The following is a 26,014-nucleotide window of genomic DNA, read 5'->3' on the forward strand; positions in this document are numbered from 1 at the left end:
CATGTGAAGCCAACAAACACTGACACCAAGGACAACATAGGGGAAATTACTTGTGCTTAATAAATGTAATGAAGAAACGATAAATTAATGGAAATTAAAGTGGATGAAAAAACAGCCTGCCGCAGATGGAAACCGAACTGAGTGAGTGATGAGTGATGGCGCTGGTTAACACTCCCAGGGTTCTACTAGTACACATAAATACCCAAGAAAGTGGATGGGGAAACAGCGCCGCGGTAGCTCAATTGGTAGAGCATCGCACGTGAAATGCGAAGGTTGTGGGTTCGGCTCCCACCTGCGGCAAGCTGTTTTTTCATCCACTTTAATTTCTATTAATTTATCGTTTCTTCATTACATTTATTAAGCACAAGTAATTGCCCTATGTTGTCCTTGGTGTCAGTGTTTGTTGGCTTCACATGATATGACTACATATATATATATATATAATACATATATATATATATATATCAACAGTAATCATCATGGGCCTTGCTTGCGTTTCCTTTCTTGAAAACTCGGTGCTTGCTACTTTCCTGTCGGGAATGCTATGTCATTCTGATAACGCGCATGCCGTTCGTTACTGCAAAGTACCGGGCTCGCCGCGTTAAAGAAAGGGAATGCGGACAAGACAGATGACGATTATCGTTGTGCGGCAAAAGGGTGTTTTTTTCCTTAAGAGTGTACACTCTAAAAAAGTTTACACCCTTTGAGTGTTTATTTGCCACACAACGATAATCGTCATCTGCCTTGCCCGCATTTCCTTTCTAACGCTGCGCTCGTTACTTTCCTGTCAGGAATGCTATGTCATGCTGATAACGCGCATGCCGTTCGTTACTGGAAAGTTCCGGGCTCGCAGCGTTAAAGAAAGGAAACGTATCAAGGCAGATGACGATTATCGTTGTGTGGCAGAAGGGGCACTCCAAAGGGTGTAAACTCTTCTTAGGGTGTAAGAGTGTAGACAAAGGTACGCCCTTTGGAGTGTGTACACTCTAAGAACAGTTGGACCCTTTGGGGTGTATATTTGTCCCACAACAATAATCGTCATCTGTCTTGCCCGTGCTTCCTTTCTTTAACGCTGCGAGCCCGGTACTTCCCGGTGACAAACGGCATGCGCGTTATCAGTGTGACGCAGCATTTCCGACAGGAAAGTAGCGAGCGCCGAGTTTTCAAGAAAGGAAACGCAAGCAAGGCAGATGACGATTATCGTTGTGGGACAAATATATACCCCAAAGGGTGCAAACTGTTTTTAGAGTGTACACTCTAAAAACAGCTGCACCCTTTGGTGTGTATATTTGTCCCACAACGATAATCGTCATCTGTCTTGCCCGCGTTTCCTTTCTTTAACGCTGCAAACCCGGTACTTCCCAGTCACGAACGGCATGCGCGTTATCTGTGTAACGCAGCATTGTCGACAGGCAAGTAGCGAGCGCCGAGTTTTCAAGAAAGGAAACGCAAGCAAGGCTGATGACGATTATCGTTGTGGGACAAATATACACCCCAAAGGGTGCAAGCTGTTTTTAGAGTGTACCTACCACACAAAAATAATCGTCATCTGCTTTGCTTGCGTTTCCTTTCTTGAAAACTCGGCGCTCGCTACTTTCCACAGGGTGTAAACTTTTTTTAGAGGGAATAATTTATTAACGAAACCTGGTTGATGTCGATGTTATTGGTGGCGACGTGGGTGACGTTCTGGATATTGTTGGCTATTGCATAAGCGCAGCAGTCGTAGCGTGGCGTAGCCAGTAGCCAATCGTTGAGCCGGTGTCGTGTTGGCGTTGCAGGAGCTCATCGTCTACCCGAAATCATACGAGTAAGTTCATGTTTTCTCTGCTGGCTTCTAAAATAATGGGCAATTGTTCAGTGTATTGCTGAGAATTTGAAAGACACAACGACGGCCAATTTGTCTAATAAGGTGCTTTGCGCTTTCAGAGTGTTCCTTTACGAGGCTGATTCCGTGTTTCGACCCGACTGCTGTGGCTGTTTCGCACTTTTACTCATTTCGTGCCGAAACGGGGCTGTTCGGGGTTCAGCGTCTCCGTTCCCGTTTGTTGTAGCGGATGACCGACAGCACGGCCGTTTTCTGTTTCAGACATTTCAGCCATGGCGGTCGCTGACCAGCCCTGTTACACCCTGCTCAACATACCGACCGACTCGGAGCCCCCCAATGAGATGCAACTGCGAAATGACCTGGGTAAAAAGACATATTCATTCCATTCGTTTATCTGTCACATGTAGGAAACTCGGTGCATGTAAATAACAACAAAAGTTTTATATTCTGTGAACATAAAGAAGGACAAGTTATTTTCTGTTCCCCACAAGAAGACTGGGAACATCAGTCACTGACGGCAAGCTCGCATAAAGTTGCAGTTGTGTGTCATTCTAACTACGCCAGCGCCGATAACATGCTGAGGCACACTGGCAGAAAGTTGAGGTTCCTGATACTCCGTTGCCCTGTTGTCGCGTCATCTCCTGTCTCGATTTTTCTTTCCTTTTAACGCTGGTGATGCGGTATTTAGTTGGCCGCAATGTGATCCTGCACATGCAGAGAAGGGGGACATGAAGACCAAGGCCGAGGCTCTGCGCAAGACGATCCAGCTGATGCTGAACGGCGAGAAGTACCCGTCCTTGCTGATGACCATCATCCGCTTCGTGCTGCCCTTGCAAGACCACACCCTCAAGAAGCTGCTGCTCATCTTCTGGGAGATCGTCCCCAAGACGAGTCCCGACGGCAAGCTGCTGCAGGAGATGATCCTGGTCTGCGACGCCTACCGCAAGGACCTTCAGCACCCCAACGAGTTCATCCGCGGCTCCACGCTGCGCTTCCTGTGCAAGCTGCGCGAGGCCGAGCTGCTCGAGCCGCTCATGCCGGCCATCCGCGCCTGCCTCGAGCACCGCCACTCCTATGTGCGGCGAAACGCGGTCCTCGCCGTGTTCACCATCTACAAGAGCTTCGACTTCCTCATCCCTGATGCGCCTGAACTGGTCGCCAACTTTCTGGAAGCCGAACAGGACATGTCCTGCAAACGCAACGCATTCATGATGCTCGTGCACGTGGACCAGGAGCGAGCTCTGGCCTACCTCGACTCCTGCCTTGATCAGGTCCAGTCCTTTGGTGATATCCTGCAGCTGGTCATCGTGGAGCTCATCTACAAGGTAATCGATTGATTAATGCAACATGTAGATGCCTGTTCAACTCGAAGCCTTTAAGAGATGTCAGAGCAAATGAACACTTGCTTTACGTTTGTACAATCCTTTGTTAGAGCCAGAGTTTGTAGATACATTTATTTAATTTGGGTCAATCTAATCATATAGAAATGCATTGTGCCTCTCATTTCGAAATGTGTGATATACAATTGTTTGTTTTCCCTGTCATCTGTTGAATTGAGAAACTGGCTGCGAAGCAATGTTATAAATACTAACAGTGTCGACGAGGCTGCAACAAGTGTGAAAGCAATGTTCTTTCAGTTCTACTAAGAAATGCTGCAAATTGTGATGCCTGTTGCTTTTTATTGTTGTTTAGCTTGTTTGACAGGGTGTCATGGCATATGGGCTGTTTTTGTTGATGCTCTTTTGAATACTGTAATTATGTGGTTCCTTATTTACTTGTGTTTAGACACACATACACACACACACATATATGTAATCAAACTGTTCTGTAATATTATATCTGTATTCAATTACTCCTCCTGTATAAGCCTCGAAAAGGCTTACGGTAGGAATAAATTTAAAAAACTAAGCATCAACTCCAGGCATGCTCCGGGCATAAATCTGCAGGGATTTTATGAATGATTCACAACTACTACAAGATAAACTGAAACTTTGCTTTCAATGTGTTCTCTTTCTCCTCTTGAACAGCACTCAAAATGGCAAGTCCCACTAAATCAAGCTATCCAGACTGGAAGTTTTGTTTATTTCGTTTTGCCTACAGTGTACTACCATTTTTACTTTTTTCAGGTTGTGGTGCTGTGGAAAGTGGTGTTCTAGGCTTAGTTTTCTTGTCGTTATGTGACATGACAACAACAGTCATTTGAACTAGTTGGTCACGGTATCCAGATTCTGAAACAATGGGTTGTAGGGAGTTTCGCAGCTGGTGTGTTTGAAGCACTCTGGGTCACAAGCTCATAAAAGCAAAGGCTGGCAAAGTTGCATGGGTTACATAACCATAAATTTTGTTCAAGGCTGCAGTGATGCCTTTTCCCAATGCTAATGCCGTTCGGCACTTTTTGCATTCGTGAGTGGCTGCGTTCGACGCTCTGCCCGAGGCACAAAAAGCGTGAAAAGCGTGAAAGGCGTTAGCATCTGGAAAAGGCATCACTACAAAATTGCGGCCCAGAACGCTTATTTAAGAAAATTTGTGAATGAGTGTTCACCCGACCACAAAAGCTTTATGGACCGTGGCATTTGAGGAAAAGCTGAATATCTCTGCAGCCTCAGAGTGCAGCTTGATATTTGGATTTCCAGCCTCTACTAGCATATGGGTCATTCCACGCCAAATCAACCAGCGTTTTTTCGACCATCACAGATATAGCTGAAAAAATTTCCACATGTTTGTTAGAGTTCAAAACTCATCCTCCATGTTTATTTTTCCTTGCAAAAATTGTGTAGAATTTTGACGACACTTTGTTTTTCCTGCCAAGCTGAGCTAGACGGCATCAATCAACATTTTTTCTCAAAGACACACTGTGTGATCCACTCCTTCAAATTGCGTTTGTGGCAACCCAAAGATGCGATGTGACTGCAAAAATTGCAAATGTTATAAATATTCGAATACTTCGATTGGTTCTGGCCCTAGCAAAAGCGTGTAAAATTGCACAGTTTGAGTTTTTTTCTCGGAACGTAGAAAAACCTGGAAGTCAAACATAGAATATATGCCGGTAGCCCAGTTAACATAGTACAGCTAAAAAATATTTAAAGTATCGAAGCTTTAGCCGTTCGCATGAAAAAACATTTTAAAATTCCATTTTTTTGCAAAAAGCCCCATATTCAAGGTAAAAAAAGGGGCCTTGGTGGTCGGCCTAAAAATATATGCATTCCATCATTAGATAGCCCTACGTGTCTACTATGCATGTGGGAAGTTTTAAAAAGGTATTATTTTTTAAACGCAAGAAATTATTTTTTTAATTATCAGTATGTGGATCACCTAAACAGCGTACATATATGAAGCGTAGCCGTCCTGCAAAGACATATTGGCAACAAAGTGAGCCCAAGGAACTATTCAGGAAGGGGCTTGTGGCTTTTTTATTGTATGCAAACCAAGACAGGCGATTTCCAACGCCGTATCCCTGACTTTTTTTTCCATGGCTACGAAAATTTTATGTCAACCGCGTTTGAATACATTAGCCTGAACATAGCCCGTATCACTTTTATGGCCGAGCAGGTGCCGGCTGTCGAACAGCTTTAACTGTTCTTGTCTTCGACGAAGACATGAATGCAACTTTTAGTTGAGAAAGTGACGTCGGCTGAAAATAATGTAAAGACCTGGTTCCGTTAATTCGCATAGCATTCGCAAACCTGGACAACAGTTCGACCTCCCGCTTAGATATTGCACTCTCCGGCACCCAAATTGGTTTTATATGTAAAAGGCTTTCACGTGCCCACTTGTACAGCTCAAATGGTGTCAAAATCTGCCTTGAGAAAGGCCTTTGTAGGCTTGCCTTGGCAGCCAACCGTTTCAGGGTGCCACCCACCCCATCACAGGCACTTTTTCCGTGTGATGTAGCAAAAAAAATGTCATGTAGCATCCAAACTAAAATCTTCCTTGTGGTAGCACAGGTTTGCAAAAGTCTTTCTGTTCTTATACTGGGAAGCAGCCCCATCAGAAAAGTAGTGCACATGTTCTACCAGCGGCATGTCTACTTTAAGTTGTTCCATCAGCACCTGCTGAAATGTCGAAACAGCGGCAGTCGTATGGTCGAGGCAGTCGGATATCACTACGTAGCATTGCACATATGGTTCATCAGAAGAGTCCGTCGAGCGAGAGTAGACTACAATCGGGTGTACTGTTGCTTGAGAGTTGTCCCAGTATATTGACTGTGGGGCGCTCTGAATGAGAAAGCTGTAGTTTTCAGAGAAATCCATTATAACTATGGCTTCTGCAGGCGTGAGAGCGGTCTTCAAATTGCGTAGGTGCCGAGCTTGGTGCTTGCTGACAAAGTGATGCGATTTTAAGTCGCTTATCATCTCAAGGAGACGGTCTACGAAGTCATTATGGGTAAACAACATTGTTTCCAATCGGCACCGCACTCCACTAGCCCACTGACGGACAGAAATACTTGCTGCCAAATCCCGGTTCAGTGCAGGAGAGCTCAATATCAGCGATTTGAGCGACGAATCTCCTGGGCAATTGCTGCATATACCGGTCATACAGCATTCATTCGTTATCTCACACACAGTCCTATCTGAAGGAGCGAATCGATTGTTTGTAAAATGCCCAAGGACTGCAGCATCAATTTTACATTTTGGTGGTAAATTCAAACACAAACGGAGTGCGTTCCCGGAGCACCGACAAGTAAACAGTGGCGTGGCCTCAGGTAGGCGAACTTAGAAAAGCCGCACTTCAGCTCTGTGTGACTTTTCTTCCATTCCTCGTGCGCTTCCTTAAAATTCATTAGCAGCAATCTTTTTTTGCTTGCCTCGGACGACGTCTTTCTTGCCTGGAAGACAGACGGATGTATGGTCATCCTCATAGAACTTTATTATGCTCCTTATTGTTCTGTCGTCTAGCGGTCTACTTAACTTTGATGTAGGAGAGCCCAAAATTCCTCCCTGTTGCCTACTTTTCATAGCAATGCGAACTTGACTTTCGGATGCACCAAAGTACTCAGCAACTTTTTTTCGGGACCATGAACGAGGCGCCAATGCCAGAAGAGAAATTTTTTTCGACCGTTTTCTTTCTCGTACGAATCGATCTCTCACGTCTTCAAGAAGCTTTTTATAGTCTTCCGCAAGTGCGGTGGTTGGTGCCATTTCATAGGCTACGCTTTGCACTTGAGCATCTTTACTGTCATCATTGGGCAAGGTGCCGCCTGCAACATCCGCTTCTTCCTCATGGCGCTTCCGTTTTCTGCTCGAGGTCCTTCCAGTGCCATCTCGTGATGCAGCACAGCTTGTTGAGGTGGATGCATTCCCTTCAAATGTAGACTCGCATATTGTTTCACAATCTGCCAAGCACTTATTGGCTGCGTCTAACATCGCCCGCATTTGGAAACACCTGACTTTACATTGCGGACAGAGTCTTTCACCAGGAACCAGCCCCAAGAGAGACACTGCTGTAGCGAGGCCCAGAGATATGACCCACGTACCCCGACGGTTTGACCCATGGTCGGAGAAAGGGTCCGAGCACATCTTTGACGCACATAGTGTCGTGAACTTCTTAATATAGACGTAATAATGGTGTGCACATACTGTTTCTAAACTGTCCTTGTCGCTTTTCGCACGCAATACCAGAAGACTAAGTTCACGTTCATCTAGGCGGTCAGTTCTAATCAGGCAGGTCTTTTTCACTTGTGTCGTCTTATGACAGTCTTTGGGTCCCAGTGAGCAGGGCAAAAGGTGTTCATCTGAAAATAGAAAATACATTCACCGATTTGAGGGCTAGATTTTATTTATAATGTGTTGCGTGAATGATGCGAGTGCTCTTTCTGCGTTTAATTTATACTTATTTGTAAATTTCAATTTATGAATGTATGAAACATACCTTGCAAATTTGCAGGATTCTCTGGGGAAATTAAGCGGTCGTGAAGTTCCATGTGCAATTGGAGGATGCTTTACCTGGCACACACCAAGCACAAGCCGCATTGCACTGAAGCGTGCGTCTCTTCGCAATGAAATGCAGATGTTCACACCGTCTGCCTTTCGTCTGCGTTGCAGACGATGCTAGCTTTGTCGTCTGGATCCCAGGCCAGCAAGCCTGGGCCGCGGAGCACCGGAATCAGTGCTCTACCTATATTGACTCTCGCGTTGGAAAAAAGTCGTTGCTGACACGAAAATTCAAAAAATTATTTCTTGCGTTTAAAAAATAATACCTTTTTATAACTTCCCACATGCATAGTAGACACGTAGGGCTATCTAATGATGTAATGCATGTATTTTTAGACCGACCACCAAGGCCCCTTTTTTTACCTTGAATATGGAGCTTCTTGCAAAAAAATGAAACTTGAAAATTTTTTCTCATGCGAACGGCTAAAGCTTGGATACTTTAAATATTTTTTAGCTGTACTATGTTAACTGGGCTACCGGCATATATTCTATGTTTGACTTCCAGGTTTTTCTACGTTCCGAGAAAAAAACTCAAACTGTGCAATTTTACACGCTTTTGCTAGGGCCAGAACCAATCGAAGTATTCGAATATTTATAACATTTGCAATTTTTACAGTCACATCGCATCTTTGGGTTGCCACAAACGCAATTTGAAGGAGTGGATCACACAGTGTGTCTTTGAGAAAAAAATGTTGATTGATGCCGTCTAGCTCAGCTTGGCCGGAAAAACAAAAGGTCGTCAAAATTCTACAAAATTTTTGCAAGGAAAAATAAACATGGAGGATGTGTTTTGAACTCTAACGAACATGTGGAAATTTTTCCAGCTATATCTGTGATGGTCGAAAAAACGCTGGTTGATTTGGCGTGGAATGACCCATATGCAAACAGCATAGTTTAGTTTTACTAGCTGCAGTAAGAAATTGCTTTGAAATTCAATGTTTTCTTAGATCTCATGGTCATAAACCGTTTTGGTTGACTGTAACTTATGGAAGCTTAATTATCTCCAACATGCATTTATTAACTTAGTCATGGACTCTTGTTGACAAGATTATGAGCGGATGTCTTGTATAAAATTTGAAATGTGTTTATTTTGATTTGACCAGTGGCCTTTGCTTCAAAGATCACAGATAAAATTCTCTATGGAGGTTGAAATATCAAACGTCTTCTTCGACATGATCACTGACATGGGTTCTTGCTTATCATTGCAAAGGTGTGCCATGCCAACCCGGCTGAAAGGTCACGTTTCATCCGGTGCATCTACAACCTGCTGAACTCCAGTAGCCCTGCTGTGCGGTACGAGGCTGCCGGAACCCTTGTCACTCTATCAGCCGCACCCACTGCTATCAAGGTGGGCCGATCCCTTTCAACACATTAAACAGACACTAAAGTTGAGCCATATGAATAAATTGCCCTCCTACTTATACTAGAAAAACGAACATATCAGCTAGAACTGATCACTGTTACAAAGTGGGCTTACTGTCTTGTGGCACAAACTTGTGTAATAATTCATTTGTCCCTAGACTAAGTGTCATATGGAACCACCTTCCTGCCGTCATTGCTGCTATAACATGCTCAACAATACAAGATCACCTTTAAAAAAAATTTTTTTTTACTGCTGTTGCTAGCTTCATGGCTCTTTTACTCTCTGCATTCTTTTCGATAGTTTCAAGATTCTTAATACAAATATAAATAGAAAATCGCTCTTACTGTGAGAGGAGGCCTAATAAATCAAGATATGAGAGGTGGGTGCTGGCGGCGCCTTAGTAGTTCCCATGCCAGCTCGCCGTGACATCATTTATTTTGAGGTCGTCTGCTCAGACCTAGTTAATTGTGTATCAGTAAAGATAGACTACATGTCGTACTAAAGGAGCCAAAGACTGTTCTCAGCAAGTTTTGAGAACTTCAGCTGCAGCACAGTGGCCCAACCGCTACACCTTTTAACCAGTCTTTTCAGACCTTGTGAAAAAGGCAAAGATAACTTCACCTGTCCTGTTTGGCTTGCTTGCAAAGAATTGTCTTGCTGCATTCCCTCGTTGTTAAGACTTCACTTGCTATAAGCAGGTTGTTGGAGTGAGAAATAAACTCCATTTTTCGTTTCTTAGTGTGTGGTCATGACCACATTTTCACAATGTCGAATATTTATATAATGAGTTATTGGATATAATAAAGTATGTAAGATGTTTCTTGCCAGTGTTAGCATCTATCGAATATACATACCTGCCAACTCTCCTGAATTCATCGTAAAGATTTAAAATTTCGGCTTGTTCTATGATTTTACTAATGTTGCATAAAGTTTTATGAGAAGTAGTTTCTCTTCCCAAAAACTACTTCAGGGTGTTGAAGAATGCGGTAGGCATTGAGAAATGCACAGGAAATTGCGATGATGCTTGTGCCTTCCTTTTGTGGCAGTGCGAGAGGCTAAGGAGGGCTACTGTGCCTCGAGCAAATTTATTGAGACAACTTCTTGAAGCACACTAAAATCAGCTAAAGCAAGGTCACTGAAATAGTGACTGTGATCTAAAAACGCTGCATTGCTTTTAAGTCTCTGCAGTACCTAGCTTTCTGCTGCTTATGTGCTGCGTCTAACTGTAAGTAAGCTTAAATAATGTGCATGTGTATCTTACAAAACACATGTGCTCAGGGAAAACAAAAGTGTGTGCTGCTCCATCACCCCCTTCCTTTGTCATGTCCACGAGCATGTCCACGAACTTCAATGTTCACAGGTTGGCAAGTAAAAATGTATGCTTATAGTGAGTATTGGATGTAACAAAGGAAGTTTCATGTTGGATTTATTATAAAGAAATTCTCTTGCATTAGCTATATTCTGGTGAGCATATGCTTATTATTACAGCAAAGCTGTATACGGCCAGCCAATTCGTCCATCCATCGCTTGTATGCCAAAAACTCTTCTAGCAAAACCCTATGCGCATGCGCGAGAAAAAAAGGAGAGAGAGGGGGGGGGGGCGTGCGATTGGCTGCATCAGTAGTGATGTTGCTCTCCAGCTCCGAAATGGGTAGGCCACGTGTCATACGTTCTCCTGGGGAGCACAACTTTTGATAATCATTGCTGCAAGCAGAGCCGGGAACGAACTCATCTACACTGTGCCGATGCTGCAGCCTGGGCACAAGAACAGGCTCATGCAGCAGAGTGCAAGCAGCAACTGCGTACCGAGGATCCAGCAGCCTACCAAGCTGTCATTTAATGAACTGTTAGGATTAACCGAGTGATAAACACCGGGGTCGCACGTTTCAGCTTTGCTGGTTAGCCATCTGTATGGAGTGCTTTGGTGGTGATATTATTATTATTATTATTATTATTATTATTATTATTATTATTATTATTATTCTTATAAGCCTTGCACTGTGGCTTCATGGAAGTGTGGCATGCAATGCCATGAAGCTATACTTCAAGGCAAGATTCTTTGTCATTTAAAGGGACACTAAAGGTTACTCTTAAGTGAATGTGGACTGTTGAAATACCATCCCAGAAACCTAGAAACGCTTGTTTCATGCCAACGAGAGACTTATTTTAAGAGAAAATGCGTTCTGAAGCGTCCGCGTACCTCTAGCGCAGTTCAAATTGCCCGCCCTCCGATCGAGGAGTACTGACATCATGGTCTCATAGTGACGTTGCGCCATCGGTGAGTAGAACGGCGTCCGCAGACGGCGCTACGGCTTTTCTGCGCAAAACGCAAATGTGCGGCCAGAAACCAAGACAGAGCCGACAGCAGAGCGAAAGCGGGAGTATGGTGGCTAGCGGAAGGAGAAATGCGCGACAATAAGCTGGTACTTTATTCTATGACGCAAACTTCGACGCTCGTCACAATGGACCCTGACAACGACAGATTGGCTTGTGATGCTGGGCTCAACTTCAGCGATTTGAGCACTGACGAGCGCGACCTGCTGCTGAGGGCTCGCGCTGCCGGCGTCGTTGCGTACTACGACGGCGGCCTCAACACCGGCTCTCAGGAGCGGGAAAGCAACGAAGGCTTCCCACGACATCACAAGGACGTGGCATTCTCACTGCTTGTTCTAAATGAAAGTTTCGCGAGCCAGCAGAACCCGCACAGCACGACGCGATAACGAAACTACTGAAACTCCAAAGCGTGCGCGGCGCAGAGTCGAGCGCGCAGAGTCGAGCGAAAACGAAACCATTCGACCACCCATTCTACTGAAGGGTAACGTCAAAATGTTATTTTTTCTTAGAATCGAATAGACGTAGACAAGTAGCATTTCCTTTCGTCTTATAATCGAATGAAATGATATTTTAATACGAGTAGTTGAGTATTAGTAACACAAATTATGAGGAGTGCTTTCGTCATCGGGCTAGTACCGGAATGTCGCTGGGGGGTCTTAAATCGTGTCATGCATTTACCTCAATTGCTCTGTTACTAAAGCTCTGTTCGCGATTAGATTGACACCTTAGACATTCTAGAACATTGCTCTACCACTTTAACTTGACTTTCTGGTAACCTTTGGTGTCCCTTTAAGGTGTCATTATATCCTAAGGAACCCCATCCTCTCCCCTCTTCTGCGTGTTGAAGCTCCCTTTTCCCCTCTTTACGGGTCACCATTTTGCGTTTAGTAGTTTGTGAATTGTGCACGCAGCGCTGGCAAACTCGTATGTCACCTGTTCTCGCGCCGCTTCCTCGGTCCGCACGAAGCACTCCACGATAGGTGGTGAGCCAAATAACCATTGGGATTTTTGGCTTTGTTGCATTTGCTCTATACACTGTTGCCCATGCGAGGGCTTCTGTCTGTACTGTCATCCTCTGTTGTGTAAATGCTAGCTGCGGAGAGATTCGATTTACGTCACATATCACATGAATCATTCGTCACATATAACGTCCTGCTTGCGAATCCAGATTTATGATTATTGCCGTCGCTTTATCAGCTAAGGAGTAGGGGAGGGACAAAGCCACTGGCCGCAGATGTGAATTGGACGAGTTATGCATGTGTGAATGGAGCCTGTCTTTGCGAAGGTTTAAGCTTTGTATGCAGCTATTTCCAGATATTATACATGTGGATATTCTTTTTTTTTTATTATTTCCAGAAAAAAAAACTATATGCGGAAAAATGAGGCATGTGCCCTACCTAAGATATATGGTGTCAACCCCCTTTCACAAGACAGGTGCAATTCCTGGCTCCCTCTATTGTGCAGAATGCATGAGCATTCACTCTAACTCTCCGTGGTGGCTGAGTGGCTAGGGAATCTGCTGTTTGCTATAGGCTCACACTTTCCTTTCTCGGTGACATTAGCTGCATTTCGATGGAGGTTGAATGTAAAGCCATCTGTGCAACTTGGATTCCTATGCACTTTAAGAACTGCAGCTGTTCCAGGTGATTGAAGTTAATTGAGAGCTTCCAATTTCTGTGCCCCTTATAGACAAAGTACAGTTGAACCTCCTTATAATAAAGTGGCACTTGATATGAGAAGATCTTCATTATATCCTATATTTTTTATGAGCACATATTTGTTGCAAGCTGATGTCAGCGAGGTATAGTTTAGGTTTGCTTTCTTATATCTACCAAATCCTTATAGTATGTGTATTTGTAGTATTGAGGTTCGATTGTGTAGCATTACAAACTGGTAGCCTACCTTTCTCAGCACTTCTTTCACACCTTGCGTAACTTCCGTAACTTATGAAATAAGTCAGTTTTGTGTGAAATGATGAGGGCCTTATTCTGAAGCTAGTTCCTTAGCAATAGGTTTGGAGTTGTATTACAGTGTCTAATGTCATGCTAAGCTTTGCACTATATCTGTAGATCTGCTGCGGCATGTATGTTGTTGCACCTGCTGTCACCGTTCATGCAGTTACTGCACACTGAAAGAGATAGCTTGAAATTAACTGGCATGTACAGTAGATTAATGTGGGAAAGTGCCCTAATGAAAAAATGTCTCCGACGATTATGATTCTTCCTGGTGTGAAATTTGGGCGCAGCTCGATGTGTGTTCTTATTTCATGATATATTGAGGCAAACAATTTGAGACCAAAATCACTGCACCTATTGGCAATGGGACAGTGTAGTCAGCACCTTCACAGAGGGAGGGACAATATGGGAATGCTGGCATGATCACTGGCATTGGAGACAGCTGTGGAAGTAAACGACGACGTGCACATGAGCAGTGGCATGAACATGTTCCCGTGGTTACACCAAGAGATGCCAATGCTCAACCCGGTAACAGCCGCCTAAAAGCTGTGCTCTATAATAAAATTGCCGGTTGAGGAACCCTATAGGAGTTTCACTCAAGCCAGTTTCAAGGGCTGTTCCTTTAGACAACCACTCGTCTTCACTGTAGTGAACATTATTGCTGGTGAGTCCTCCCCTAGTTGCAGAACATAAATTGAGTTGAAGCTTTCCAGCGATGGAAGTCAGCTTAGTTATATACTGGTCATCACTTTGATTATACATGTGGTTAAAGTTATGCAAAATGAATGTAAAACAGATGCAGCAGATGCAGCAGCGCCCCTTTTTTTTCTCTCGAGCAGAAAACAATCCTGATGTGATCTGCTGCTGAGAGTGATGGCTAGCATTTCGTGCCTGGCTACAGTGGTCACATTCTAGTTGGAGCAGAATGCAAAAAGTGTGTTATAGACAGACCACTTTTGTCAAAATTAATCAGAATCCTCTCAACAATGATGTCCCTCGTAGCCCAGTGGGCAACTGTGAGAGATAATAGACTTGATTCTGTAAGTGCGTGACGTATGTCGTTGATGCTCTGTGCAGGCAGCAGCTACCTGCTACATTGAACTGATTGTTAAGGAGAGTGACAACAATGTCAAGCTGATTGTGCTGGACCGGCTGATAGCGCTACGAGAGACGCAGGAGCGCATCCTGCAGGAGCTGGCCATGGACGTACTCAGGGTTCTTGCTGCCTCTGATCTGGAAGTTCGCCGCAAGACGCTTGCCTTGGCCCTGGACCTTGTCTCATCACGAAATGTTGAAGAGATGGTGCTGGTGCTGCGAAAGGAAGTTGCTAAGACGCACAACACAGCCGAGCACGAGGACACTGGTCGTTACCGGCAGCTCCTTGTACGAACCCTGCACTCTTGCTGTGTCCGTTTCCCTGATGCCGCCCCTACTGTCATTCCCGTGCTCATGGAGTTTCTGTCAGATAACAATGAACAGGCAGCAGCCGATGTGCTTGCGTTCGTGCGCGAAGCTGTGCAGCGCTTTGAGCAGCTGCGGCCCCTGGTGGTGGCAAGGCTGCTCGAGGTGTTTAGCTCCATCAAATCGTCGCGTATCCACCGTGGTGCACTCTGGCTCCTGGGCGAGTATTGTGCGAGTGTCGACGACATCCGCGCCTGTCTCGATGAAGTGCGGCAGGCATTGGGAGAGCTACCACTTGTGGAGTCGGAGCTCCGCAAGTCAACACCTGATGCCTCTGCTTCGGAACCGTCCCAGGCAGCTCCACCAACCACGGGTGGTTCGCAGCGGCTGGTGACAGCTGATGGCACCTATGCTACCCAGAGTGCCTTCAGCACTGCACCTACAACCACCACCCAAGGTATGTGAACACATCTTGTCACATTAAAAGATGGTTTCAAGAATTACACAGTATCTCTATGCATGCCTGCTTCTGCTGCTGCCGGTGCTGCTGTCGTCATGTAAGATCCATATCTTATAGTGCTTTTCTTATATGCATTCTTCATTCTTTGTGTCCCTCTCCTCTTCGTACTCTATCTCGTTGCCACAGTCCCTTGCAAAAGACCTTTGCGATTTTATATCTATCAGTCTTTAAACCTGTCTGCTGGCACATCTGTGTAGATTAACAGATTTTTTGGGCTAGTTGGTTTATACTTAAAGCAGTAACAGTAGCGTTAACATAATGGCCTCAAGAAAGATGGCAGAATGTACGCTACACTTGCACGTGGTTAACATCAGGAAAGAAGACAGCAATATAAATGCATGTACAAAGGATAATGCGTCAATTTAATGGCAGTTTATCATTTCTACGTGCAGTACAGGAATCTGTCATAGTCTCTGCTGAAATGAATTTGATAACAAATGACAGTGTTCGTCCCATCACCTTTCTTGTGTCTGTCATGTTAATGCTACAGTTATTGTGTGTGTCATGCGTAGAGCATTTTAAAGGAAGGGTGACTGGACTGAAACAGTGATGCTGGACTGCTGCACATTGGTATATACGTTGCTTGGCTGTTGCTAAGCTAACATTATGCAATACAGCAAGAAGCTAATCCACATGTCTGTGTAACAGACTTACTTTGGCAAAAGCAGATGTATCGTGATAATCTGTCTTCTCAAAAAGCTCAGCTTAAAGACCAGCTGTGTCAAAATTTGACCTAGGCTAAATTGGTTATAAATGACGTATATAATGTCAAAGAAACCTTGATAGAGCTATAGCCTCCTGTATATTTTTCAGTGCCAGCCCAGTGACACAAAAGCTGAGAGTCACTCAGAGGGCACCAGTTTCCCAGTAGTTGCTCACAGTTTGAGGGCATTGTTAGGGTTTAAAAAATTTAATTATGGAGTTTTACATGCCAAAACCACAATCTAATTATGAGGCACGCCATAGAGGGGGACTCAGGAAATTTGGACCACCCGGGGCTCTTTAACATGCACCTAAATCTAAGTACACTGGTGTTATCGCATTTCGCCCCATCGAAATGCATTAGGGTCACGCCAACTATCTTTCATCACATGATCGCACATCATGCAGAAGGTAAGGAGCAGGCATGAACTGGTGTGGTGTGACAGGATCACCCTGCTAAAGTTGTCAATGCTCTAGCAACAACAGGATTAACATGACTGGGAATATGGTGCCACCACAGTGGACTGCGTGCCCCTATGCATTGTGGAATAACTAGGCTGGCATTCAAAAATATTGGCTACGGTAGAGCTTAAAGGGACGCTAAAGAGAACAATATTTGCACAATATTAGTAAACTGTACTCCTACCACTACATACCAAAAAAACCACACTTACCATGAGAAGACCATGAGAGGAGGCTTGATAAACCAGGAAACATGCAAGAACAAAACACAGGTGTGGCTATGCTGCCTTGAAATTTCTGCACCAGCTTGCCATGATGATTTTTACAGTCTGATTGGGCCTAGTTAATGTTTTTAATGTGTTAGCATTTTTAGGATACTTCACGCACTTTCCAAAGGCTATGTATGTTTGTATCTAACCGTTTTCCTGCCTACTTGGGTCAACGAGGAATCAGTGGTGGAATGGGTAGAGCGTTGGGCTGGTGCATGGAAGTAACGGTTTGAAAGCAACCATCCGACCAACTTGGGTCACTGAGTCATGCGGAACTGGGTATATGCCACTCGGTCTGTGCTGGTCTCCGACGAACCCCTTCAGCGCCAGCTTGGGTCACTGGGTACGTATCAGTAAATGTGTGCCACTCTTCAATAAACGTCTTTGACGCCAACTTGGGTAACCAGGTATGTGCCACTGGCAAGTATGCCACTCTACAATGATGAAAAAGATCCCTTAAATTTCTACGATGCTGAGCAGAATCGAACTCACATTGCACGAGTTCCTCAAGTACAGCAGCCCGATGCATCAGCAGGCTGTGCAACAGATGCACTGGGTATTTTCATTGAACGTCCATCCCTCCAACACTTAGGTGGGCTGTGCCAAGGGTGCACCAAGTATGTGCCGCCCTTCAATGAATGTCTCGCCAACTTGGGTCACTAAATATGTGCCACTGTGTGTGTGGCAAGCGAGAGAACAATTCTCAGCTTTTGCAGGCAGCAGTGCACCACGCTTCTCGTCTTGGTGACCACGCGCGCACTTTTGGCAGCACCACTGGATGGCACGGTGTGTTAAAAAGAAGCGTGAGAGAGGAGCCCGGTTGTCGCAAGACACATTTCTCAGTGTTCACACGCACTGGTGCACCATGCCTTTGTATGCCGCCCCAAGCTTTGCGGTGGTGGCGCTAGATGGCACCAAGTGTTCATAGGGAAGCATGAAAGAGGAGTCCTGCTGCAGTACATGTCTTATACATAGCTCGTTTCGACAGTGGCAGTACATCGTGTGGCTGTATTGATTCAATACTAACTGCATTACCATCGACAGTCATCGTGAGATTGGTGCTGCCGAAATTTGATCCCAAGAAATACAGTTCCATTGTTTTCTAAAAGAATGTAAGACTGAAGTTAGCAAAGTTCAACAACTTTTAATGAATTACTACTCCACAAATGCAGACAAAAAAAAAACTGAAATTTATGAATGTCACATGGGTAGACCAGTTAGGGAGTTTTCACACTAAATTAAAGAAGAAAATGCTTACCTTCATTTTATTTTCTAGTCACCAACTGGTTGCCACGAAATAATGAACATATGTTTTTAAAAGAATGCTTTATCTGCCTAAACTGATTCAGTTTTTCTCTTCGGTGTCCCCTTTAAGGGGCACTCAATCACTTTTTATTCAAGTCGAGACATGCATTTGAAGTTAAACTAGACTATTTCAAAAATACTTTCCAGCAAAAAGTACTTCAATGCGTGCAGCAGAAGCGGAGCTATCAGCTATCGAAGGCCACCTATGATACCCTTAGCAGTGCTCCAACTCCTTCTTCAATGCCTTCTACTGCAAAGGCCTTGGCAGAGTGAAGCGTGCCCACAACGCTCTGCCTACTAAACGTTATCATGGCATGTAGTTCAAATTTGATTTTAAATGCTCACGTGGGTGCCACTATTTTCAATTTTTCTGCCAACGCGCCAAATGCGGTTGTCCTCTGTGAGCAAGCTCTTCGCTGCACCCCGTGGCGCCTGTGGTGTCTGTGCTGTGTAGCAGGCCACAGCTGAATACAACTGTAGTGCATATGTGCAGCGTTTGCTTTGTGCGCGACAGTGCTGGAGTGCGCACCTGCACATGTGCTGTTGTCTGGCCATGCTACAACAGGGTGCGGATCAGCTTTGCCCTGCAGCAGCTTGACCAATGGATAGCAGCCACATTCAATTTGCAGATGTTTAAGCACTGTCAATAGCTCACCGCGAAGCAATGTCTGCCAAAGCATCTAGCCAGGAGTAGCCAGGAGTGAGAGTGTGCTGCCAAGCGTATGTGTGGTCTGACCTTAAGTTCCACGTGGTCCAAGGCTAGTGCGCAAAACTAATCAAAATTAGCGAGACCCAATGGCTATGACACCGATAAGCAGGATGGCCAAAGTTTAATTCCTACACGGGCAGCCGTGGCTGAGTGTGAGCAGATGATAGTCAGCTTCTCACAGAAGTAGGTAACCCCAATCGAAAAAACGGCAGCAGTAAATATGCACACACAGTAACAGTAGGAGAAGCGCACTGATCCAAACACCCTTCTTGATTGGTGTCAGCTATTGGCCAATAGCAGCTGCATGTGAGTATCTGCTATATGAAAAAATATAGCAGCCGGAAGAGAGTCAGGACAAGGCTTTGGTTGAAAAGAGGGTGTTGGAGAAAAAGGTGACTTCGTGCTTTGCTTGCGAGCTCCATGCGCTGCAAACAACTGCAAAATTTAGCTGAGATGTTCACAGCAGCATACGCTATCTGCAGATGGTGTTTTTTTATCGAGTCCGATTAAAAGGAAGTGTTAGCTTGGGAGCTTCTCTCTGAATACATGGGAACAAATAAATTGTTTTGCTTGGCATTTGCTGCATCAAATTGAATGACGTCTGCCGCGAAAAAAAAAAAAAGAAATGTTGGAATCTAGTTGCTGTACGAAGCAGATTTGTTATTTAGGTTATCATTATTTTATAAAACATATTGAAAACTGCAAAACTGAAAAAAAGAAAAACTCTAGTGCCAAGTTTTCAACTATAACTCAGTATAATATAACAATATTGCAATTCTGTAAACTGCACCCATTAATGCATCTAAAGCAGACAAAATTGATGTATTATAAATTGCTCTGAAGTACTCCACAGATTTGTGATTCGGACTTTTGGAAAACCCTTCTAAGGACTAGAACAACTTTTTATAAGGTGCAAACTCTTATATATTTTCCCCCTTTAGTTACTCTAACAGATGCATTTCACGGAACTGCAGTATGATTTTGGTGCAAGGTTATAGATTTGGAAACTTTGTGCTTCAATTTTTTTCTTTAACATATTTCTGGCAAGTTTTGTAAAAAGTATGTAGTCCTTTAATCGAAATTCTGCTTGCGGTGGTTGCTATAATTTAACTTTCTTAAGCACAATAAAGTCCATTCAAATCAATCCAATGGTTGTCTCATGAGAGAATTTCTGCTTTTTACGTATTTGAATAGGGAAATCGGCGTTGGCCCCGAGCTAACGCTTCCCCTTAAATGCCACAAGTTAGTCATGCAGGCAGTCTGTCGATTACTCATTTAGACAGGCAGTCATTGTGTCATGCAGTTGGTCAACTTTAATCAATCTCCCTGGTCCAATTGTGCAGCGTCATGCCCACCACTGCGAGGCTACCTCATGGAAGGGGAATTCTTTGTCGGGGCAGCCATGGCATCCGACCTGACCAAGCTTGCTGTCCGCTACCTCAGCCTTGTCAAGGAGCTGCGCAAACAAAATGTGAGTGTGGGCCCCATTGCATTGAAGAAAACTTGGGTGTGCACTTCTCCTGTGGGCATTGTTGCTGGAGTACTCAGTCAGCATCAGATGTTAGGTCCAACTAGGAGTGGAAATGATAGTGTGAATTACTAAAAGAGGTGGGAGCCACAGTTGCAAACAGTTCTGCATACTCTAAACAGCAGTGAAAGTTTTGCTGAATGTGTTTCTGTACAACTTAAGGTACTAAATGCAGTTTTCAGATTGTTTGATGGATGGCTCCTTCCATCAAACAGCTCAGTGTTGTTGAGAATAGGAAATCAGGGTGTAGTCATGACGTAGGCATACAAGGGCACGACATGACTGCATAATATCCATTTAACCTTTTCTTAGCGACTTCATCTTCTTTGAACAACATCTGAAACCATGAAAGTTTTTCTAACAGTAGCTTACAGTTTGTGATCAAAGAGAGAGAATACAGTCAGATTTTATTACAATATCCGAAATTTCTGAGCATTATGAAGTTTTCAGAGGGAAAACATAGCAAAACACGTAGCTACTTCTAAGGAAAATCGCATTGACACCATATTGACTGAAGCCCGCACAGCACTTAATTGCCCCTTAAGTTATCTTTCCTGTGTGTTGCACTACCGCACTTTCCATAGAGGAAGAAAAAGGACAGAACAAAAGTGGTTTCCTTTATCACTGTGAAAGCCATAGGTGGATTTTCTGTACTTCGGGTGCTCATGAAGCCAAGCTGGGCCAGAAGCCTAATGGAAAAAATACCACGTAGCAATTGGCTAGCACTACACACACAGGTTTGTGCTCATTTGTTAGTGGGCATGCATGCTCATTACTTTAGATTGCTCAAATGATAGCAAAGAGAGTCTTTCCTAGTGATGTAACTGCTGTAATAAAAAAAAAAGTCCTTCAACAGTCATGTGGTTCTTATTGACACATTGCTGAAAACATGAAAATACGTGGAATATTAAGCTTGGTGGCACTTCTTTTTATATATAGTCAACCCTTAATATATTGAACACGGATACATCGAATTATTGCGTATATCGAACACTTTCTATATCACCTGGAAAATTATATGCATTTTTAATTTTTTATTTCGATCGGTGTCGTGCGTAAAATGGATATATCGAACTCCACCACCCCCAGACCATGTGTGCTCTTTTGACAGGCAGCCAGCTCTCCCCCAACACCCTCAAAGAGAGCGGTGGGCCAATGGGTGTTCCCGACTGCTGCACACATCGATTGCGCTGAGGGTGCAATTTGAGCATAGCGGCGTATGCTCGCGGATGCTTGGCTAGTTCAACAAAGTCAACGAGTCAAAAGTCAACGAAGTCAAAGCTGCATTGACTCCTCCTCGGTGCCGCACTCTGCGCCTGCCACGCCTCATAAGGAATGGCAGTTTTCTTCCACAAAAACGCAACAGCACGCGTTCACTGGGCTTGCTCATAGACTCCATGGCAGATGCTGCTTAGGTAATACTGAGTGCTTTGTTATTGACAGTGTTTCAAAATGCTTCGATTGACGAATGGGGAGATTGCAGTGGAAGAAGTGAGCAAATGAAGACGCTGCCAAAGTTGAGCCCGCAAGCACTGATGTTGCCCCGCTCCCTACCTCAACTGAGGCTGTAGCTGCTTTGGCCCTTCTACGCCACTACTGCGGCACAATAGAAGGCACCGGCCTATCACTTGTGGATTGTTCAAGCTATGTTCAGGACACCATGCTTAAGCATGCGGTTGCCAATAAGAAGCAAGCTACACTGCTGCAGTAGTTTCAGCCAAGGAAATAAATACTTTGTGTAAAGCTTCAAGTGAGTATTTACTGTGCCACGATTGGTTCATTGATTGAATTATGCTAGTTCTTTACGCATTTTTACGCTATTTTATATATCAAATTCTGGTGATATCGAACAATTTCACGATAAGTGCATTGTTCGATATATCGAGGTTTGACTGTAAACAGGCTTGACTAATAGATTTCTACGTTGGCAGCTAAATGGTTGGCAGCAAATGCTAACAAAATTGTCTCCAATCCATGCTGTGAAGGTGGCTGAACAGCGAAGCCGTAAACAACTAGAATGATTACCCATTGTTACGCAATTTGAAATGATTCACGTGGCACCATCTACGTGCAGTTTACTATATTATTAACCCAAGACGTTTCGATGGCCTGCGACTCGGCTTGTGCCGCTACTTCGTGCACCTGCAAAGAGTAGACCAGAGAGGAAGAAATGCGCCATGCCTTTTGTGCGCGCTACTCTTCAGGAGACCTCACTATACATGGCCTTCCGACAGCACTGTCACAACACAATTCAATTGCTAGGCGGGTTCTTCTTTTACATATGAAAGTGTGGTTATGTCACTCCGTGCTTCTTATGCCACAGGCAAGCTGCCATCGCTGCGGCAGCTTTTGCAACAGTAATCTTTACCAGGAAACATATACGAGGAGCACTAGGTTCTCCATATTGCATGTAGGTGCAGGAGTGTCTTATCATCAATTATGGGTTTGGATGCTTGTTTGAGTTTGTTCTTTATTGAAATGTATGCTGTTCTATATGGTGCACGCGTGATTCCAAAGACTATATGCACTGTTCGCTTCACTTACTGAGCGCTTGTAGTGTCCGTCTTACGGGGGTATGATCCATAGCATTTGGGGAGATGAGCCATTGATGATGATAGCTTTATGTTAACGCCATGAAGAAATCCCGGGATCCAGGACATAGACAACTTCGCTGCAAATAGCAGGGCATGTGCATGGCTGCTCTGCGAGCAAGAATGCTTTGACCTCTTCAGTGCTGAAAAACTGATATTGGCTACACTATATGTGCAGAAATTATATGTAGGAGAAGAGTGCTCATTTGGGCCGGTTGATGCATACTTGGGCAAACGGTGCTTTGGAATGAGACAAGACACAACTACTGATGAGCAATCCCAGTGCTTATCCATGGTGAAAGATTTCACTACAAGTAAACATTATGGTTGCTAGTCAGTTCTCATGTCTGTTGTTATCCCATCATCATCATCATCAGCCTGGTTACGCCCACTGCAGGGTAAAGGCCTCTCCCATACTTCTCCAACTACCCCGGTCATGTACTAATTGTGGCCATGTTGTCCCTGCAAACTTCTTAATCTCATCCGCCCACCTAACTTCCTGCCGCCCTCTGCTACGCTTCCCTTCCCTTGGAATTCATTCCGTAACTCTTAATGACCATCGGTTATCTTCCATCCTCATTACATGTCCTGCCCATGCCCATTTCTTTTTCTTGATTTCAACTAAGATATCATTAACTTGCGTTTGTTCCCTCGCCCAATCTGCTCTTTTCTTATCCCTTAACGTTACACCTATCATTCTTCTTTCCATAGCTCGTTGCGTCGTCCTCAGTTTAAGTAGAACCCTTTTCGTAAGCCTCCAGGTTCCCTTATCCCTTGTCCCTTTGTAAAACACTGCCTGCATTTCATAAGGCCCATGAGCTTTAAAAAAGACCCCTAAGCCACTCTGGGCTTGAAAACTTCCTATATAAGCAGCATCTGTATGCTAATCTGCAATGAACATGCTGCTGCTAATGCAAGAACGTCCAAACGCTGCATAATATTGGTTACGGGTATTTAATGAACTTATATGCAGCCACTGTGGCTTCGAAATCACTGTCTATGTACTACTTCCCCCTCAGACATTTCCTCCTCCACACTGCATTTGACCCATGAAGATGCAGGGACACTACATCAGGAGTGTACATTGTTTCAGAGTGCTTTTGTTGTTTCTAATCTCGGTTGAAACACATCTGCTTCCAGTTACTGTGGGTTTTTGCTTTTGGTGGCTGTTGCCATGGTGCCCCTGGGAAGCTGGTGCTGCACTGCATTTAGTGCCCATTTCGAGATGCTCACCAGGACAATGGACTCTTATGGCAACATGCTGTGCCGACGGAATGCAGTAGCACTGTGATAATAAACCAGCTAATAATAAGCGCTGGCAGATGTACGAAAATTGATGTCGCTGATAGATGGACTAATCAACAACTATCACTCTCCTAATGTCATGCCTGGCCCTGACCGTGTGATTACGTTTGAACATAAGGATTGGAAGGATCGTGGAGGCATGAATAGGATTGTTTTTTTTATATATAGATTTGTTTTTCCATATTCTACAAGACCTTTATTTGCTAGGGGTGATCACTGTAGCATCCTGTACACAATGCATGTGTTTATATATGGTATCCTTGAAAAGCAAAAAAATGGGTTGGGGCTCTTTTGAGTGCCATTGCACTTTAATGGGCTAATCTTTAGAGCACTATCATTGGTTTAATGAAGTCTCAAGATTTCAGCAGTCATTGGGTCACTTTATGAACTGTAGTGCAGTACTCTTGTTGTATTGTCTCTTGTACTGTACCATACATTCACATTATTTTTTGTACTAGCACTTTGTATTGCATATAGTTTAGTTTTTGTTTATAAATTGACTAGTTCTGATTTCATTAGGTGTGGCCAGGTGAGATTGCAGTGTGCTCCATGTACCAAGCTTGACAGCCCTCTGTAATAGCCGAATGGCTATGGCAGTGCACTGCTGAGCTTGAGGTCACGGGTTCGGTCCCGGCTACAGCGGCTGCGTTTTGGTGCCGGTAAAATGCGAAGGCGCCTATGTACTTAAGTTCAAGTGTGCACCTAAGAACTCCAGGTGGTCAAAATCAATGTGGAGACAGCCACTGCGGCAAGGCCTCATAATTGGATTGTGGTTTTGGCTCGTAATACCCCAGAATTAATTTTGACAAAGCTTGACAGGTTGGGCTGTGTTTGTGCGCCAATCTCGAGAACACTAATAGTGTGGGCTTTTTGTGGGCAGGCCTTTGTTGCAGAGTGCATGCTGGTGATGACGTCGGTGCTACACCTGGGTCGTTCGGGGCTGCCCTCGAAGGCGATAAACGACGATGATGCAGACCGCATCTGCCTCTGCCTGAAGATGCTGTCTGACCGATCGCCGACGCTGCGATCCGTGTTTGGCCACGAGTGTCGCCAGGCCCTGTCTGCTATGCTGGCCGCCAAGGCTGAGGAAGAAGCCGAGACACAGAAGGTGACCAGCGGGGAGGGCGCTTTTCCATTGAGCAGTGGAGTAGTTGTATGCAAACTTTACTTAAGGGCAAGTTGCAACAAAAGTTTGGACCGCATGTGAATGTTGTGTAGATATAGAGCAGCTTTTGCTCAAAATTTTATGTTTGAAATACAAGTGGAGGTGTGACAAAAAGGAAGCAAATACATTTTTTTGCAAATCACGACTGGAACAAGTAATGTTATTGCTTGCTAGAAATGATCCAGAACCCAGAAGGTTGGAAACCGGCATTGCTCCTCAACATGGTCTCTGAGACTAGGGGCATTCGTGGTATGTCGGAAATCGCGGAGGCCATGAGAGAACTTCTATGTTTCATTCACATGTATTTGAATAGGAAAAGCAGAGTTGGCTTGGAGTTACAGCTTCCTCTTGGAGTAAACCCGCCATTTTTGTCTGTGGGGCTGCCAACATTGAGCAATACAATATATTTTTGTAATTTGGCTCTGTTTGATTTTTTAGTTATTTCAATCCCGACCAAAGGTCCCAACCAGTGCACACTCATTTCTATGGGCCCAAACCTGTTATTTCGATCCTAAAATTAGCCTTCACCAGATAATTCGCACTTTACCAGTCAGCATGCACATGCCCGACTCTTATGGTGGCCCCTGTAGCGACTCCTTTAGTAGCAGCATCTGTCTTGGCGGAGCTTAGGGGACAGCATAGAGTTTCTC

At 44.4% G+C, this 26,014-nt stretch overlaps 1 protein-coding gene and 1 non-coding gene across 2 annotated transcripts in view; both read left to right on the forward strand.

The window, feature by feature from the left end:
• Positions 1-227: 227 nt before the first annotated feature.
• TRNAS-UGA (transfer RNA serine (anticodon UGA)) lies at positions 228-300 on the forward strand. The gene has a single exon. It is a non-coding gene; the product is annotated as a tRNA-Ser (tRNA).
• A 1,409-nt stretch (positions 301-1,709) lies between these two features.
• Positions 1,710-26,014, forward strand: part of betaCOP (coatomer subunit beta) — a 42,160-nt gene continuing 17,855 nt past the window's right edge. The window contains exons 1-7 of the mRNA XM_075674743.1: positions 1,710-1,807; positions 2,087-2,188; positions 2,543-3,150; positions 8,966-9,103; positions 14,485-15,265; positions 20,119-20,246; positions 25,080-25,307. Of these exons, the coding sequence (XP_075530858.1) occupies positions 2,098-2,188; positions 2,543-3,150; positions 8,966-9,103; positions 14,485-15,265; positions 20,119-20,246; positions 25,080-25,307 (1,974 nt within the window). The 5' untranslated portion in view covers positions 1,710-1,807; positions 2,087-2,097. The remainder of the gene's footprint in view (positions 1,808-2,086; positions 2,189-2,542; positions 3,151-8,965; positions 9,104-14,484; positions 15,266-20,118; positions 20,247-25,079; positions 25,308-26,014) is intronic.

This window comes from Dermacentor variabilis, chromosome 11, assembly GCF_050947875.1.
Source record: "Dermacentor variabilis isolate Ectoservices chromosome 11, ASM5094787v1, whole genome shotgun sequence".
NCBI classification, from domain to species: domain Eukaryota; kingdom Metazoa; phylum Arthropoda; class Arachnida; order Ixodida; family Ixodidae; genus Dermacentor; species Dermacentor variabilis.